Source organism: Dermacentor silvarum, chromosome 5 (genome assembly GCF_013339745.2).
Source record: "Dermacentor silvarum isolate Dsil-2018 chromosome 5, BIME_Dsil_1.4, whole genome shotgun sequence".
In the NCBI taxonomy this organism is placed as follows: Eukaryota; Metazoa; Arthropoda; class Arachnida; order Ixodida; family Ixodidae; genus Dermacentor; species Dermacentor silvarum.
In genome coordinates this window covers 81,744,095-81,762,259 of record NC_051158.1, presented here as the reverse complement: position 1 = coordinate 81,762,259, position 18,165 = coordinate 81,744,095, and the positions used below count along the sequence as shown (strand labels likewise).

At 47.5% G+C, this 18,165-nt stretch overlaps 1 protein-coding gene across 1 annotated transcript in view; it reads right to left on the bottom strand.

The window, feature by feature from the left end:
- The window catches only part of LOC119453532 (globin), a 154,111-nt gene extending 138,757 nt beyond the window's left edge, over window positions 1–15,354 (bottom strand). The window contains exon 1 of the mRNA XM_037715580.2: window positions 15,074–15,354. Within this exon, the coding sequence (XP_037571508.1) occupies window positions 15,074–15,219 (146 nt within the window). The 5' untranslated portion in view covers window positions 15,220–15,354. The remainder of the gene's footprint in view (window positions 1–15,073) is intronic.
- Between the last annotated feature and the right edge of the window lie 2,811 nt (window positions 15,355–18,165).

Below are 18,165 nucleotides of genomic sequence, written 5' to 3'. Positions count from 1 at the left end.
TGCGTATACAGTGCGCATATATTCAAGTGTGCGCCCATTCACTTATTCTTTATACGTCGGTGATAGAGTGGGCGTAAGTTTTCCTGCCATTTGGGACAGATGTGTATAGATAACGTGCGCGAAACTTACTATGACAGGAAGCGGCGCTACTCCCTTTGTCATTGTTTAACGAGTGGTACTCACTCTAAACGACGTTCTGGGGATGAAGCCCTTTCTTTGAAGGTTAGCGATACAAGGCTGCCGGATGAGCAAATTTCTGTATCCTCGAGGAAAGCCGTACATCACGAAGTGCCGGTAACACGTTCGGACATCCTTGCTCTCTCTCTCTCTCTCTCCAACTACGCGAACTCGAAATTTTCAAAGCCATCGTCATTCGTAAAAGTGGTGGAAACTGTGTCAGCGTGCCTTCGCATTGAACTACCCACGTTTGCGGCTTTTTTTTTTTTTTTTTTTTGCACGTGTGTGCGCTCATATACTGCGATCTTTCCCCTCTCCTCTTTGCTCTCCCTTTCCCCAGTGCAGGATAACCGACCGGGCTCCGACGTTCTAGATTGCGTTGACCGAGGACGGAAGCACCGTACGCGGACAAGCTCGTTAAACAGCCGACGTTCTAAAATAAAACAGCGCCGCCTACCAGGAATCTCTGGAACGACGAAGAGCGAGGTATGTATAGAGAGAAGGAAGAAGAAGTATATAAACACGGCGGGGATTTGAGAAATGATGCGCAGAGACTCGCCAGAGAGACGTGTTCCCGAGGGAGGCTCAATTTATCATGCCACCCTGTTATATACGCGGCAACAGTGCGACGTCCTTCAGATTGGAGCGACTGTCGTAGGGGGACTCTCATAAACGGAAACAATGAGAGAAGAAAGACACGATGCTGCTGCTCGGATGTTGTCGGGAGCTTTTTTGTTCGCGTGATGCGTGCAAGCCGTCGCGATTTTCGAGGTCGCTGCTGCTGCTGTCGCCGTAGTTGCCACTCCGTTCCGTTGTTCACAATCGCGATTCGGAACGCGAGCTGCAACACACTGTCAGCTGGCCGAATTGGTATGCCAGCATGCTTTAGCGTTCACTTTCAAGAAAGAAAAAAAAAGAGGGGGGGAAACAGCTACTAACGTAAAGTGTGTAACACTCTCGCATAGTTTGCTCGGTTCTGAGTGACTTGTAGCTACAGTAACGGTAAGATTATATAAACTAGGTCGATAAGCTAAACAAAATACTTGTCTATAGTAAAGAAGGGATTATAAACAAGAGACTTCTCTATACATGTATATAGTAGCAGCAACTTCATTTGGCCGAGTTGGTTCATCTTGAAGGTGTATACTTTGTTGTTTATTTTACAGTATATATAGTGAATGTAGAGTTTGCGATCATTACATAGTGCTTTATTATTTAGTTGTGTGATGCCATTTCTTGCCTTTTTTGTATTGTATAGTATACTGCTGTTGGTTGTATGCCATAAGCTGTTTACATTGCTGTATGTAACCCCCCCCACACACACACACACTGTAATGCCTAAATGGCGCTGTGGGTATGATAGCAAATAAATAAATAAATAAATAAATAAATAAATAAATAAATAAATAAATAAATAAATAAATAAATTATGGCAGCACGACGGGACGCGACGCGCGGTGGCTTCCAAGTGTAAGACTTCAGGCAATCTCACAGTATGTACACTGAGTGCTTGTTTACGCTGCGCAATTTTACCGCGACAGCATTCGAAAGCTCGCTGACTGGGTTTCCTTTGTCAGACCGTCATTTCCGATATGTCGTCATTGTCAAGTAGTCGTCGTTATCGCGTCGGCATGGTTTCTATTCTCGTCCTCGCCACGTGGTGAAGGAAAGCGAAACGTTTCTCACAACCGCTCCCGGTATGAAAATGGCGCCTCTGTGGCAACGAGCGTATTTTTTTTTTTTTTGATCCGGACCAGCCGCTGACCATTGCTGCCCTATCCCGTAGATCTTGAGCGTATTGTTCCTTGCCGATATGGGAATGCGGCCGCCGTGGCAAAACCGTTGACAATGTGAATACAGGCATCGAATTCCCGAGTTGAGCATTAAATCGCGTTCATCGTAAGGTCACCGAATCTAACGCTCCACGGCTATCGCTAACTTTACAGTCTCTCGTTATACTCGATTAAGTTGTGGCACCTTTAGGACGACGAGTGCAACGTCAGATAACGTTAGCAAATGTCCTCGCGAAAGCCTACAGTCACTCCAATTTCACAGTATATAGGCTATCAGTGAAGCCAACCGTATACGGGAAGCAACACAGAACTGCTCTCACTCTCTCTCTGGGTAAATCCGAGTAAGGCAAATTAAACGTCGTCCGGGCTGAATACTGCCGGCTCTCCAAGCGCGCGCGCACCACGATCAACGCTCAGGTTTCGTAAGACCAGCGCGATAACACGAAGCACAAGTCACAGAAAGGTCGCGCACAGACAGAGAAAGGGCGCGGCGTCCTTTTCTTTGCCTCGAGCATCTTCGTAGCTCCAGTCTTAACGAAATCTGATCTGTGTCACACCGACGGGCCCCCAAGAGTCTGACGACAGACAGACAAAACATTTCGCTCTCGCCAACCTGAACCGCTGCAAGCACGTTGCACCGAATTGCTGGTATACACAAAAGCGTTCGCGTGTCCGCGCGTGGGTGCGCGTGAGAGCGCGCAAACCGCTCAATGCGGCCGCGGCCCGTCGATGGCGACCAACTGTTGCGGACCGCGCGTTGTCGAGCACCGATCGACGACGGCGCGCCAGAGGCCTGCCCGCTCGGAAACCCGCCGCTCGGACGGCATCTGCCACATTCACTCGCGCACTGGGTGCCCTAGCTCCTCTCCGGAGGGGCGCTATATCGATAGTACTCGCTGTGTCGTGTTTTAAATGGAATCAAATAAAGGTTGATAGCGCGCGCCGACCTGTATACGATAAGAAATGGGAGGGGCGGAGGAGGTTTGGGAAGAACGCGTATACACGTATTACGGTTTCGCGCGCTCTGGTAGCCGAAATTCGTCGTGCCACAGTTCTGCGGGCAATCTCATTTTCAAGCGAAGCTTGTAGGATAAGAATAAACTTTATTTGTCCAACAGTTATGGCTGTTGGTGCCCGGGGCTAGGCTGCCAGGGGTCCATCGCCGGAGAAAAATCTTCCGAGATCCTCGGCAATAGCCCTGGCCCGCTGGACGGCCCACTCCTGGTCCTCGGGTGCCTCGCTGAGGAGGGCGGCTTGCCATCTCTCAGCGAGGCACCCGGCCGCCTTCAGAGGGCCCTGCTGTTGTCTTCTGCCTTCCTCTTGGTGCTTCTCGCTCATGGCGTTGACATTCCCAAAGCATATGGGCCATATCAGCCCGTTCGTGCTCGCACCAGGGGCAGCCGGGCGATGGGTGCCGCGCGGGCCACAGGCGGTGCAGGTGGTAGGGGTTGGTGAAAGTGCCTGTCTGCAAAACCGCCTCAGGTCGACTGCCTGGGACCTGTCCAGCCGCCCGTGGGGTTGCGTTACATGTTTCGGCGGCGGCGTAGTCACGCAAAAAGTCACGTGTGGCGCATACCCGTTTGGATATGCGGGTATGAGCCAGGGACAAGAACGAAAGAAAGGAAGAAAGAAGAAGAAGGAAGGAAAGAAAGAAATCACGGCGCGGCTCATACCGGGGCCGCACATTTCAGGATCGTTTGGTGTGTCGCGGGGAGGGAAAGGGAAGGATGTTCAGGCCAAACGTCACCGAAGAGACGCCTACTCTGAGTTTAGGGCAAACGAAGCGGAACGCCTGCGACAGCGTCGTCTAGCCACAAGCTTCGCTTACCCCCCATATCCTCGACAGGGGAAAGGTCCTGATTTTTTTTTTTTCAGATTCAAATGTTGATATGGCTTGTATGGAGAGCTCGCTCCAATTTCCCAATTACGATAAGCCCGCTGACACCAAAAGTGTCAAGTTAATTCCTTAATTTTCGTTAATTAGCGACTAATTACCACGTATCACCCGTCACCCCCATGGTCGCCACGTCACCGCTGGCGGCATGTCCCGAAGAATCCGTCCTTTTATATCAAAACGACGATTTTCAAATTATTCTATTTAAAGTCTTCGTAAAAACACGCGGTACAATGCACCCTCTCGTACCCTGCATCCTTATTCACTCGTCGACAGCTCTCCGTAGTCAACATGTGCTAAGACAGGAATGAAGTCTTGGCCCCCGAAACAAGAGACGACGAGACAAAGAAGATATCGATCAGTGGTATGGCACTGTATAACGATACGTGCTACCGACATTTCGTCACAGTGCGCCGACACGGCCTCAGTCGCGGTACAGACACAATTGCTCCACTTCCAGATTATTATTAATTTTAAAATTTTCCTGTTGTGTACAGGTGCTTCTCGTAGTGCGGTGTGGCCGTTCGCCTCCGACGATACATATATTTTTCGAAAACAACATTGTTTGTGAGTGACTGACATATAGGGAAAAATAAATAAATAACTAAATAAAAAATTTAAAAATACGAGTCCCATGTCTATGGACTTGGCTTTGTGCAAGTGTTCATTTCATTTCATTGATTTTCACTCAAGGTTGAGGCATTACAGAGAGTGTCGCGCACGGTCCTCCTTGCAGAATCCCAGTGGCCGTGGAGGGTCGCTTACACGGTCACTGAACAAACTAGAGAAATATTTTTTTTTTGTTACAACAATTTGAAGTTTAGTGGCATCAAGTAGCTCTTAACGTGATGCGAGAGGCCCAACAGGAAAGCTGCCATAAAAAAAGCTTCACAGACCCCTACCCCATTTATTGGCAGAGAGGCAGCGCACGAGAAATAAATGAAAAAAAAAACGAAAATACAAGTACCTAATTGCAGTTCAGATTATTTATTTCTTATACTGAAAGAGGAGCAAGAGCTACAGGCCGTATGGCCTGACAGAGGCTCCAGCTTCCTGTTCACGTTCGACCATACAGGTATACATTTACATTTCATACAGATCTGTTTACATATATTGTGCATACATTTCGTGACATTTTTCTAATACACGTTAGACACAAAGAACATTCAGAACTTTGTTGTGAATGTTCTACAAAAATAATTTTAGGCAGAGTTAGTATATATATATATATATATATATATATATATATATATATATATATACCGCCAGTAAACCTTCCATAGCGTTGACGGGTACAGAATTTGCTTACTTAGAGTCATCTGCACGTGCCGAGCAGCCTTAGGCGTTGTTGGTTTTCTTAAAGGTTTGTAGTAGTCTTGATAACTTGCACCAGCATATGTGGTTGTGATCACGCGCTCGAGCTTTTACATATTCATGGTTCTTTGTAATAAACGCCTGGGGAAGTCGGCGCTAGTCCTCGCGTCGCCTCTTTTTGCGTTCCGTCTCTGTTTTTGCGCTGGTCATATCAATATGGACATGCCGGCGTCGTTGGCGGTCCGTTACATCCGTACAAATGCGGGATACGCTGGCACACAACAGAGCTGGCCGCAGCGTTGGAGGGTGCGCCTCCTCGTATTGCATCTTTTTTCTTGCACATCATGCTGCGTCTGTCGTCCTTTCACTCCTTTATCCGCGGCATCTATTGAAGCGTACACATGCGACGAACAAGGGGGGGGGGGGGGGGGGGGGGGGGGGCGTGCTGTTGCTGACGTCCCTTGGCCGACTAATGGTAATGGCTTCGGGCACCATTGCGAAAAAGACGAGCGTTGGGCCGTGTGATACACGAAGCAAGCAGGACCTCCTCTTCAACGATGTTTAGCGTTCTCCTAGCGGGTCCCCCCGACAGTGCCAGAAATTGTCGGAAGAAAACGACAAGTATGTCCCACTCGCGAGCCATATTCCGCACGTCGTAAGGTTCGTAAGAGCGCAACACAAGACAGGGACAATGGGAAGGAACGACAACACTAGCGCCGTGTTGTCCTTGTTCCTTCCCATTGTCCCTGTCTTGTGTTGCGCTCTTACGAACCTTACGATGGATCCTAACCAACTGCCCCCCCACCCCCCCCGACTTGCCGTCTTGATGCAATATTCCGCACACACGTGCGTGCAAAGATGAAGAAAGCTACGGTGGCTTTTCGAAGCTACTTCAGCGACCGGCGAGAGAGTTGACTATTGAGCTTGGTACATTTGTGGCACGGGCGAAGGCGTGCCTTTTCGCGCTGTCAAGGCGAAGAGTACTACACGATCCCACCAATAAGGGGCACTGCGGAGAAACAGAGTTCCCAGTAATGTTTCAAAAAGGTTCGTGCCACGAATTCTTTGTATTTGTGTGTTTATCAAAAATAAAGGTAGGACATTAGGCAAAATAATAACAAGAGCTTGGTGGCGCAACCCACCACCCCGTTTCAAAGGGGACGCTCATAGCATCCATCCATCCATCCATCCGTCACATCTATAGACCAGTCAGGAACGTCTAACAGGCACGGTGTCGCCAGAGATGTACAGGGGTTCGTCCATTGTCAACTGTGCGCCGGTAATCCTTCTGTTTTCTTCCCATTTTCCCCTCTTCCTTTTCTTCCCGCTTCCCTCTCTCCCAGTGTAGAGTGGCAAACCGGGTTCTACTCGGTCAACCTCCCTGCCTTTTCTTTTCCTTTCTCTCTCTCTCTCTTCCGTGATGCTTGCATTCAACCGCGGAGTTGCGCACGCTTTGATTAGCGCCGGACAATGGGCGTGTACTTCTTGCGGTTCTTGCGGCACCGGTTGCTCTTTCACGGCACCGCACGTAGTGCATCCGCTCGATCGGGAGGAGGAAAGAAAGAGAAAGACAGAAGGCAGGGAGGTTAACAAGAATAACGTCCGGTTGGCTACCCTACACAGGGAGAATAGGAAACACAAAGATGGCAGGGAGAGAGAGGAGGGAAGGAAAGAAAGAAATTAGCGGTGAATTTGCTGACGCGTGTGGTATTGCGTGATTAGCTAAAGACGTTCACACAAGCCCGTCGTTTTCAAGAAGCACAAAAGTGCCGATCGTGTTCCTCACACACAATATGTCTCGCTTTTTTTTTTTCTTTCTTTGCTGCAGTGGCAAACCATAAGCAGTTCTCCAAATGGGAACGCTCCATCGGTCAGTGGATCTTGCAGAATAAACACCGCCATCCCTTCCCCTCCTGAAGCACGTTTGCTCTGATTGCGATCTATTAGAGGGAAAGGGAGAGGGCGCGTGTTGGGAGAGGAGGCGTTCTCGGAAATGGACTTAAACATCCCCCGGAGTCAAGACGCACACATTTGCGTGCGCGACGTATCTTTTGCCAATTTTTTGCGCAGTAGCGGCGAAGATAATACCACGGACACCGAGCTGCCGGCAAACCGAACGACCTGCCTACCCAAATTGGCGCACTTTCACTTCTATGCGCAGATTATTTCTTGCTGTACACGCGACCACTTTACTAAAAACACTGTCACGTACAACGAGACGGCCAGGCACCCCGTTCCGTCGGCAATGGTGGAGGAATAGTGTTGCCTTCCTCGTAATTGACGCCTGCAGGCAATAGCGAACGCGTGCGCCTGCTTTGAGCCCCTCATTAAATTCTCTTTATGATAAGAAACAAACGCGACGTTACTAACTGTACACTAGATCAACATCATGATGACATGATGACTCGATCACTAGCAAATGCACAATCATCAAATGCAAATGTTCATTGACTTTCTTTCGGGTTTGAAATTTTTACGTTCGATTGACCTATTAGAGACTGTAGTATCTCACGGAAATTCCCAAGCTCCTCTACTCTTTTTTTTTTTCGTGTCTTTGCTGCCTCTATCCGCTGTTCTTTCCGTCTTTCATTTCCCCTTACTCTTCCCCCAGTGCAGGGTAGCAAACCAGAATCTCTTCGGGTTAACCTCCCTGCCTTTCCCACCTCCTTTATCTCCCTCTGTCTCTCTTTCGGGTTTGCGGCACCTTGGAACGGTACTACGTATCTCTGACAGCTTTATTGACAGCCCATCACAATTCGTGACCGAAGGGGATAAATAATCGACAGACAGACGCGTGCCCGCACAAAGAGTGGCCGACACTTCCTCTGATGGGAGAACACGCAAGGCGTATATGTCTCGAGTAACGTGATTGGCGCCGCCCCCTGTTGCCATTATTAGATCGTGAAGCACGCGCACGAGACGTCCGCGGAAATCGTGAGAATGGCTGGCAGTTCGATTTCATAATACTGTCTGGACGAAGGGCTATATTCGATACGATGGAACTGAAGAAACGACACAATGCTGAAGGAATCGGTAACCGTTTGTGATTCTTTACAAAACACGTGTTAAAAAAAAAAAACTGACAAATGAGTTCAGCAAGGAAGTGTGTTAAGTCCACTTCTCTTCAATGCAGCAATAGCAGGGTCACCAGCAGTAGTTTCGGCAGACATAAACATTGATATATGTATGCCGATGACATTTGCCCTGGACTAGGGGCCCCGACCATTAGCGATGCCCCATTGGGGCAAGACAAAACTATCTTTGCATTAAAGTTTATCTATCTGTCTATCTGCATCTTGACGTCACACAAGTCTTCAGAGGTTGTCCAGTATCGGCTGGTAGGAAGCTTCAAGTGCAATAAGGGAACGCGGCATGCATATTTCTCATGCCAAATCGGCGGTCTTCCCTTCACGAGAAAAAAAAAAATACTTCGGTCTTCGGATCGAGTTGCTTCGGAAGCATCGATTTCTCTCGCGTGATTTTAAACCGCCAGCTTGGGCGGACTTCCCCATTTGACGGCACTGCAGGAGAGCCAGGTGAATTGCATCAAATGTCCTCCGTAGAACAGCAGGTACGAAGTGGAGCGCTAAAACTGCACCTCTGCTCCACGTTCGCTCTGGCAGAAAATTGCTTACCCCGCTCCTCTTTTGCTGCAAATTGTCTGTGCGACGTCCCTTCACCGACTACAGCTGTTACATGGCTCGGCAGTTTTACGGGTGTGCCTATATAGGAGTCTCGCCAGCTACACCCAGTCACCTTACTATTGCAGAATCCCGCGGGATCCACAGTTCACCGTAATTCGCAGTCTGGCAACATGCCGACATCTCTTCAGAATTTCTAACCAACATTCTGCACACCGACTTCTTTCAATGACAGAGGACCATCCGGGGACACAGATACACGCCATGTTTCGAGAGCATAAATCACGACTTCAACGATCTTTTTTTTTTTTTTTGGCACTCAGACCTCTGCTACCCACCATGGCTTCTATAGGCACCTAAAATAGAAACGCCGATCGAAGGTTTTAAAAATAAAAAGCGCTAGCAGCGAAACAATTCGCATTGCATCAACTGTTTGACAAGTATCGGCACACTATTCACGTCTGCACGGACGGTTTTGTAAACAAAGAAAATGCGACGGCAGCTCTTCGCGGGTGGAGCCCACTTTTCAGCTATAGGACGCACGTCGTCACAAACAATAGCGGAAATTAGTGGCAGTTCTCCAAGCCACGTATTTCATCAAAATGTAGGAGACAAAAAACAAAAAAAAAAACAGTGGCAAATCTTTACGAACTCCTTATTGGGTTTGGCATGTCTCGAAAATATTGATGGCAACCAGCCATACGCTCTAATAAAGTATGCAATACCAAACAGTAAAACTCAGGTTACCGAACGAAAGCGTGAATTGATATTGCAGTGGTACCCGGGGTATATATGCTGGTATCATCATCATCAGCAGCAGCCTATATTTATGTCCACTGCAGGACGAAGGCCTCTCCCTGCGATCTCCAATTACCCCTGTCTTGCGTTAGCTGATTCCAACTTGCGCCTGCGAATTTCCTAATCTCATCATCCCACCTGACTTTCTGCCCTCGACTGCGCTTCCCTTCTCTTGGTATCCATTCTGTAACCCTAATGGTCCACCGGTTATCCATCCTACGCATAACATGGCCTGCCCAGCTCCATTTCTTCCGCTTAATGTCAACTAGAATATCGTCTACCCCCGTTTGTTCTCTGATCCACACCGCTCTCTTCCTGTCTCTTAACATTAGGCCTAACATTTTTCGTTCCATCGCTCTTTGTGCGGTCCTTAACTTGTTCTCGAGCTTGTTTGTTAATCTCCAAGTTTCTGCCCCATATGTTAGCACCGGTAGAATGCAATGGTTGTACACTTTTCTTTTCAACGACAGTGGTAAGCTCCCAGTCAGGATTTGGCAATGCCTGCCGTATGCACTCCAACCCAATTTTATTCTTCTGTAAATTTCTTTCTCATGATCAGGGTCCCCTGTGAGTAATTGACCTAGATAAACATATTCCTTTACAGACTCTAGAGGCTGACTGGCGATCCTGAATTCTTGTTTCCTTGCCAGGCTATTGAACATTATCTTTGTCTTCTGCATATTCATCTTCAACCCAATTCTTGCACTTTCTCGATGAAGGTCCTCAATCATTTGTTGTAATTCCTCTCCATTGTTGCTGAATAGGACAATGTCATCTGCAAACCGAAGGTTGCTGAGATATTCGCCGTCGATCCTCACTCCTAACCCTTCCCAGTCTAAGAGCTTGAATACTTCTTCTAAGCATGCAGTGAATAGCATTGGAGAGATTGTGTCTCCTTGCCTGACCCCTTTCTTGATAGGTAACTTTCTACTTTTCTTGTGGAGAACCAAGGTAGCTGTGGAATCCTTGTAGATGTTTGCTAAGATATTCACGTATGCCTCCTGTACTCCTTGATTACGCAATGCCTCTATGACTGCTGGTATCTCTACTGAATCGAATGCCTTTTCATAATCTATGAAAGGCATATAGAGAGGTTGATTGTACTCCGCAGATTTCTCGATTACCTGATTGATGGCATGGATATGGTCCATCGCAGAATATCGCTTCCTGAAGCCAGCCTGTTCTCTTGGTTGACTGAAGTCAAGTGTTGTCCTGATTCTATTGGAAATTATCTTGAATATTTTATACAATACTGAAAGCAAGCTAATGGGTGTGTAATTCTTCAATTCTTTAACGTCTCCCTTCTTATCGATAAGTATAATGTTGGCGTTCTTCCAGCTCTCTGGTACACTTGAAGTTGTGAGGCATTGCGTATAAAGGGCCGCAAGCTTTTCAAGCATGATATCTCCTCCATCTTTGATTAAATCTACTGTTATTCCATCTTCTCCAGGCGCTTTTCCCCTGGTCATATGCTGGTATAGCAGACAATAAATCAGCCGACTCGCTGGCTTATAAAGATGCGGAAATTTATCCGAGCCCTTATCAACAATGGATACGCGAGACGCATAATAAAAGCACTAAGAGTGACGAAAATGACAGCGCTATAACGTCTCGTGCGTACGACTATAGACTACGTGCCGGGTAGTGCAGAACATCGTCCTAAATGTGAGTTAAATTCTGGCGTTTTATGTGCCAGGAGCATGGTCCGATCATGAGACACGCCGTATAGTGGGAGAGTGCGCATTAATTTTGACCCACCGGTGGTTCTATATAACGCGCACCCAAATCCAAGTATAGGCAAGCGTATGTTTCGCATTTAGCCGTCATACAGAAACGCGATCACCCCGACCGGGGTAGACCTCACGAGCGCTCAAGCACCAAAGTCATGACATATCTGTGCGGCACACATAGCAGCTGCAATAAGGGGCGCTAAATCTGCTGGGTATGGCAGATAGACCCGAGGAAATGGAAAAAAAAAAGCGCCACGAATACTATAGAATCAATTCTCGTTACTTAATTTTGCTTTCCCATCTGCGTTATTCTTTGGTCACCTTTCTGTCCGTGTTTCTTGCGCCTCGTTTTAACATTAGAACACGGCGACTTTGCACAGCGTTATGGTTATATCTGATTGCAGCGGAGCATGGTATGCGACGGCGCGGACACTGTAAGAAAGGGCCCACGACATTAGCGCTTGAGTTCTTGATTTGATTTGATTGAGCTTGAGGCGAGGATAGATATATGTCAGATTTGACTCGTATACAGCGCTGTGATAATATAAGTGGCAGTCCGCAGCTGGTGGAGGAAAAATGGCTAAGATGTGCTCCGTGGCATTGGATATATCAATAACAGACGATAATGCGCAATGAATAGCCGTTCGGGACATATTAAGCCATAAAAACCTGAAGATGTCAACGTGAACGAAACCGCACTGCAAGTGGGAAATAAATTATATATGCTAAACAGTAAGAAAGCAGTACGGTCTTAGAGCATTTTACTAGAAAATCAAGTTGGAATACTAAAAAAAGAAAAAAAAAGAACTATTAGAACGACCTGATTTATTCAGTTACCACTTTGGAATTTTATTCATTATTCTTATTATTATTATTCCCCAAGTGCTCGCTTGCGCACACGGAACCGGCTAAATAAGAATAAGTACTGCAGTTAGACCGCCTCGTTCTAAAAAAAAAAAAAAAAAATGTGGGTCGGCCTGAAGAAACCAACTTCAAGCGAAGGCTGAGCTTATAATTTTCAACTGGAAGACTCGTTGTACATTACATGTATGCAGCCCGTCGTTGTCGGGCGAAAATTGTACTTTTAGCGCCCCGAACGGATTTTGTTGGTAACAAGATCACGCCTGCCTCCCCCTCCTCTGAAAAAAAAAAGGAAAAGAAAGATAAACGAGGGGCTTTAAAGAGACACGAAACAGGAACACTAGATCAGTTTCAAGGGTGGCTTTGTTGGTACTACAGAAGGATAACGCACTAACACAAATCAAATAATTTGTTTTATCCTTAGCGTCCCTCTAATCCTTTCCCTACCGAGGACGAACCAAGCCCGTTGTTGAAATTTGTACCGCTCCTATCCGAGGACGAGCTGGGCTCGTCCGAACCAAAACCTGCACTCTAAAATTCGCTTTCACCGAGCACAAGGTACTTCGGGTGCACTGCACGCGCTTTTTGGACAGGGCAGCTCGTTTTTGTACTGTTATCAATGACGTCGTCGTAACAACGTAAATAACGTCGTCGTCTTATAGGGGCTCTCATTGACGACAACTGCCGACCTCAACCTCACAAAATGGATGCAAATCCTCAGACCCAAGTCACGGCTTGCCGCTGGCCACTTCCCCGAGTACATTGTGCCAACTGCTGAAAGTCAAGTGCCAACAAGGAGATGCTCGGTGTGCTCAAAACGATCCTCGCGTGATCTTAAGAGAAACACTCAAAAGGAAACCGGGACCTGGTGCGAAGACATTTGGCTTGGCTCAGTTCTTGTTTTGAAGTGTATACCACACAGAGGCCAACTTTTTGGAACGGTCGAAGCCGGATTACCCGGGCGTTCCTCAAGGTCATGGTATCGCTCTATTTAATACAAAGAACACACCGTTTTCAGCTAACCTTGAAACGCCGAAGCTCCGCAGAGAAGTTAATATTAGTGCCGCTGTTAAGCAAACCTGGAGTTGCTTAGTTTATTGACTATATTTCTTTTTTCGAAGCCTTCTTCTAAAACAAATATGCTCAGTTGTATATTTCTGCCTGTTTCTTCGCGTATATGTTTGTTTGAACGAACAAAAACAATCGGTATATTTGGGTCGTTTTTGCAGAGGGTACTCGGTAGCGATAGGGTTAAACAACGCCGTCGTGAACGGTTGAAGTTGTGCCTCAGTCGCTCTTACAAGTGCGGAAAGCAATTCATGCTGGCACAATCCTGCGCTAAGCCGTTTACATGGTTTCAACGGAACTGCTTAAAATCAATAACCCGTTTTAAGAAGTTTCACGACGTCGGTAAAGGCCGCTTTTAAAATAATTCATCAAAGTTGTTCTACAAACGGGCGCTGCAGTGTGCCTTGAGAAGAAAGAAATCAGCGTTAGGCACAAAAAAAAAGAAGAAAAAATGCGATAACGCTCAACTTATGCATAAATAAGTATTCCAAAGCCAATTTTGGGTAAATATATTTGGTCCGACGAACACCTTCCGCCTTGGAGCAACCCCTTATAACTGGCTTTCGTGAAAAGAATGTACGCACCTTCTTGCAAGAGCTAGGTTATTCGGCCAGTTATTTTCATTGGCCAAAATAAGCCGTAACAAAATACGGAACTCTGGAAGCATCGTCCAGGAAAGAAAACTCAATTTCTGCCCCGTTACCGACTCAGACGAAAAGTATCACCCCCACATATGCGCGAAACCAAATGGCCCCTTTTGTATGTTACGACGAACAGATTCAAACGCCCACCCAGAGCAAAAGAGCATACAGACTTCACTAGCTGTATCGAAGCAGTTACAGCATTGCTGGAAATCGATACCATCAAAAGTGCTCGACTATCTTAGTTTCTGCTAACGCCGCACGCTAGAAATTTCGCTTCGCTAGCGCCCCGTCAAGTGATACAGGGCAGTGAAATTCTCCAGCTGGGTTCGCGTTCAACGATGACAGGATTATCAAAAGCGGGTCGCGTGTAACATTTCTTCGGGCGCGCGTCGCAAATTTACAAAAAACAAAAATGGAGCAACTGCCCCGGTCTCTAGACAACGATCTTCTAGACGCCTGTGCCGGGGATTACCAATCAGAGCGAACACGACCTGTTAAGTGTACACAACATATATCACGTGATGACGTGGAGGTCAAGCGCAAACTAGCGTCGTCTGCTACGATAAAAAAAGAGAACCAGCGCCGTCTGCTAGCGATTAGACGACACTGAACGTATTGCGTAGCACGTGCTACAAAACAAACTCGCGCGTGCACGCATCTTGACAGTCGAGATTCGCAAACGGAATAAAAGAAGCACGTGCGCAGATACCTTGCTGCTCGCTCGACATACAAATGAGAGCAGAATATTAAAAAAAAAAGAAAGAAAGAAAAGGTGAACTGTAAGAAAAGCACCCGAGCAACAGTTTGTCGTCGCGACGAGCCAACAAACGCCAACGAAAAAGGCATCCCCCGGCTCCGGAGATGCCGATATTGCAAAAGAAACTCGGCCCCTAAAACAGAGACATAAAAATAAACCCGCTCTTCGTCGGCAGGGCATCCCCGTTTCGAAGCTCTCCGCCAGCATTGAACGCTCTTTGCAGGAAGAAGCGAAGAAAAAAGAAAAAAGAAGAAGAAGAAAGAAAATGAAATCGACGAGATTCCCGGTGGCGCTCGCAAACGAGCACGGCCGAAACGGAGGGATCGCCCGGAGGCACGCTTCGCGAACGAAGAAGCTGCACGGCGCCGAGAGCACAAGAAGAGCGAGGGGACTTACGTGAGGAAGATGGCAATAGCGTTAGCCTTGACGTCCTTGCGCACCAGTGCCCAGGTGTCACGCACGAGCCCTTTCTCGCGGGGCGTCAGGCCCGTCTTGGGGTCGGCCACGTCCAGGTGCTGCTGACTCGACACGATGCTGCCCATGCTGTCGGTCTACGTCGTCGTCACACCACCACCCGGACCAAGAGCGAGCGTACTCCATGAAACGCCCGGGATCGCGGGCCCGGGTTATATCGGAGAAGCAGACGACGCCGAAGCGGCGGGGATGCAGACGACGCCACCGCCTCCTCCCGGACGGCGACCGTACTCGCCGCGGCGGGAGAGAGAGCGGCCGGCTCAACCATTGGTCCGCGCTTGACACGTGACGCGTGACGCCAGCGCGGCGAAGCGCGCGCGCGCTTGGTGTCGAGCGGCACTCGCCAGAATTTTTTTTCTTCGGGCAGCGAGCGGGCGACCCCGGAGAAAGCGGGAAGTCACGGCCAACGCCTGTTGAGTGCCGCCGGCCTCGTTTATTATTTCTTTTCGTCGATTTCGTTTCGATCTCTTTCGCCTGCGCGTCAACGCACTCCGCTGCTGCCCTCCTTTCTCTCTCGCTTTTTTTTTTTTCCTTTCCGTCGTCTGTTCTACCTGGGTGTTACGTCACGGCCGGGAAAATTGACGTCATCAAAGCGCCGGCGTCGTCTGGTGGCCGTGGTTGGAACTGAAAATACGGCGCGCGGTTTGATTGTAGAAAGTTGGAATGACGGTGCACGTGCATGTATTCCTCCGAATCCCTGGGCGCCTGGGATACGTACTGACATACTTTCGCAGCTACAAAAACTCTACCACAGGAAGGCGGCTACATTCGCTGTAGCCATTTTGTTGAGGCTTGTTCACTAAGAATTTTGACTAGTTAGTGTCTTCTTTCGTTGTAGCCTCAACAAAATGGCTACAACGAAAGAAGACACTAACTAGTCAAAATTCTTAGTGAATTACTGCTACTATCAGTCTTTATTTGAAAAAAAGAAAAATAAAGCGGTTCACTTTGTCATCTCTGAAACACGGGCTGGCAATTTTTTACAGACTTACTTTCTTGAAAGGCAATAAAGGCAACTGACAATGACTATATTTTTTTTTTCAATCAGTGCTGATGTATAAAAAAAAGAAAAGAAAAAAAAACGCTAGTGCTTTTAGAGCAACTCAAGTTGTCGTCGATTGGGAAAACGGTCCAAAAATTCCCTTTTCCGTAAGTGGACTCTTTTGAAGCTTGACGAGTGTAGTACAGAACGCTTTTCATTGAGCACTGATACGAGGACGGTCACACGGCAGCTGCACAATCATTTCTTTGCACCCGCAATCTCCACATCCGTGACTTCTGGCCACTCCAGTAGGCATTAGTGAATTCTACTCCCAAGCTACTCTCGATGATGCTACTCCCTATAGAACATCCTCCTCCCCCGATACGCCAGCGATTGCTATTCATAACCGCCTGCCGTCGACGACAAAAGTGTTTCCGCTGACATCCCCACTCAGGTCGACAACTACCCGCTCCCTGTCTTCGTGAACACTGGCGCTGATTATTCATTTTATTTATCTTATACTGCAGTCCGAGTGCCGAACTGAGAAAAGTGAGAAATCTTCCGACAGAAGCAACTTGTTTTAGCAGTTACTGTATTTCCTGTAGTTGAAAGCGTGTGCCCCGAGCTTGTGGGTGAGGCTTTGTTCCACACGTATATAACTACTGTTAGTGTTTTTTTTTTTTTTAACACGAAAGTGTTTTATGCCGGGATCGGCGATGAACTTCCTTTAAAAGATGATGACGTCACCGCGAGGTGCAGGTGCGGCAACTTCAACGTGGTGGCGCCATCTGTCTCTTGCCTTCCGTGTTTTTTCCAGGCCTCTTCTCGCTGTAGGAGTGCACGTCTTTCAATTCAGACGAATATTTTAGTTATGCAGCCCGAACAATTTTTTTTTATCCTCGGTGCAACAAAACAAAACAGCGGCCATCATCACAGTCGGCGATCACTGAATCCTCTGCTCGAGCTTGCACAGTTTTCATACGTGCGTCGATCGTCGGGCATTCAAAAAGCAGTCGGTATCCACATCCATAGAATTCTGTTCTAGTCATACTAGAGGGAATTGTGGGGCCGTTACGGGAACTGTTAAGCAGGGAACTGTTGCCCACATCATCCAACACAGCAATGCCGCACACTTCAAGGCCGCCATTGTACCATTACTGTATACTATAGCCTTACATAGTGCACCCCACATGTAAAACCCCATTCTATTGAGATATTGTCAATCAATCAGCAAATAAATAAATGGATGCCACAGACGTTCTTGTGGCATTAGTTATATTGGGCTACATCTTTCTAAATTTCCCCGGCAATCGTTATTCTCTAAACGCAGAAAAGCAAGAAGCTTCAGCACATGTGCATATTTATTGCGAATTGTCGCATTCATAGCGCAATATTCCGTTGAAGAGGATCAAATTGCAAAGTCACAAAGCCATTCGGAGCCAGAAGGACGTATACAGGAAATTCATTTCTACGCTGGCTGAATGGCCGGCTCTCTAGTGACCTCCAGTGCCAGCGTTTCCTTTAGCGATTTTTGTAAGAAAATCATGTAACTTTTGTAAGAAACGCTGTACAGCATACATCATGTAATGTATGCTGTACAGTGGTCACGGCGTCTTATTATCCGAGAAACTACAACAGCACGAACGTTCGAATACAACAGGCGTGTCTTAAGACACGATAACACTGATAGCACGATAGTATATAACTGACGTGAACAAGGAGAATGATAACAGACAACGCGTGATATGGCAGAGGTATGGCACTTAAACTTAACGTCGCCATATGTGTATTAAGTATAGATGGCCATGCCACGTGACTGGCTCGGACGAAACCGTTGTTTATGACACGCGAGAGCGCACAGCAGTTAATCGTAAAGCTCGATCTGAGCGCCCTATGAGTGCGGCGACTTTGCACGAGTCAGGGAAAGGGCCCTATACTATTCGGAGATTTTCTGATTTTACAGCGGGTAGCTAGCTGCGTGGGGGTTTCTCGCCGCACAATTTTCTTTCCATGTTCCGTGCTCACTTCATAT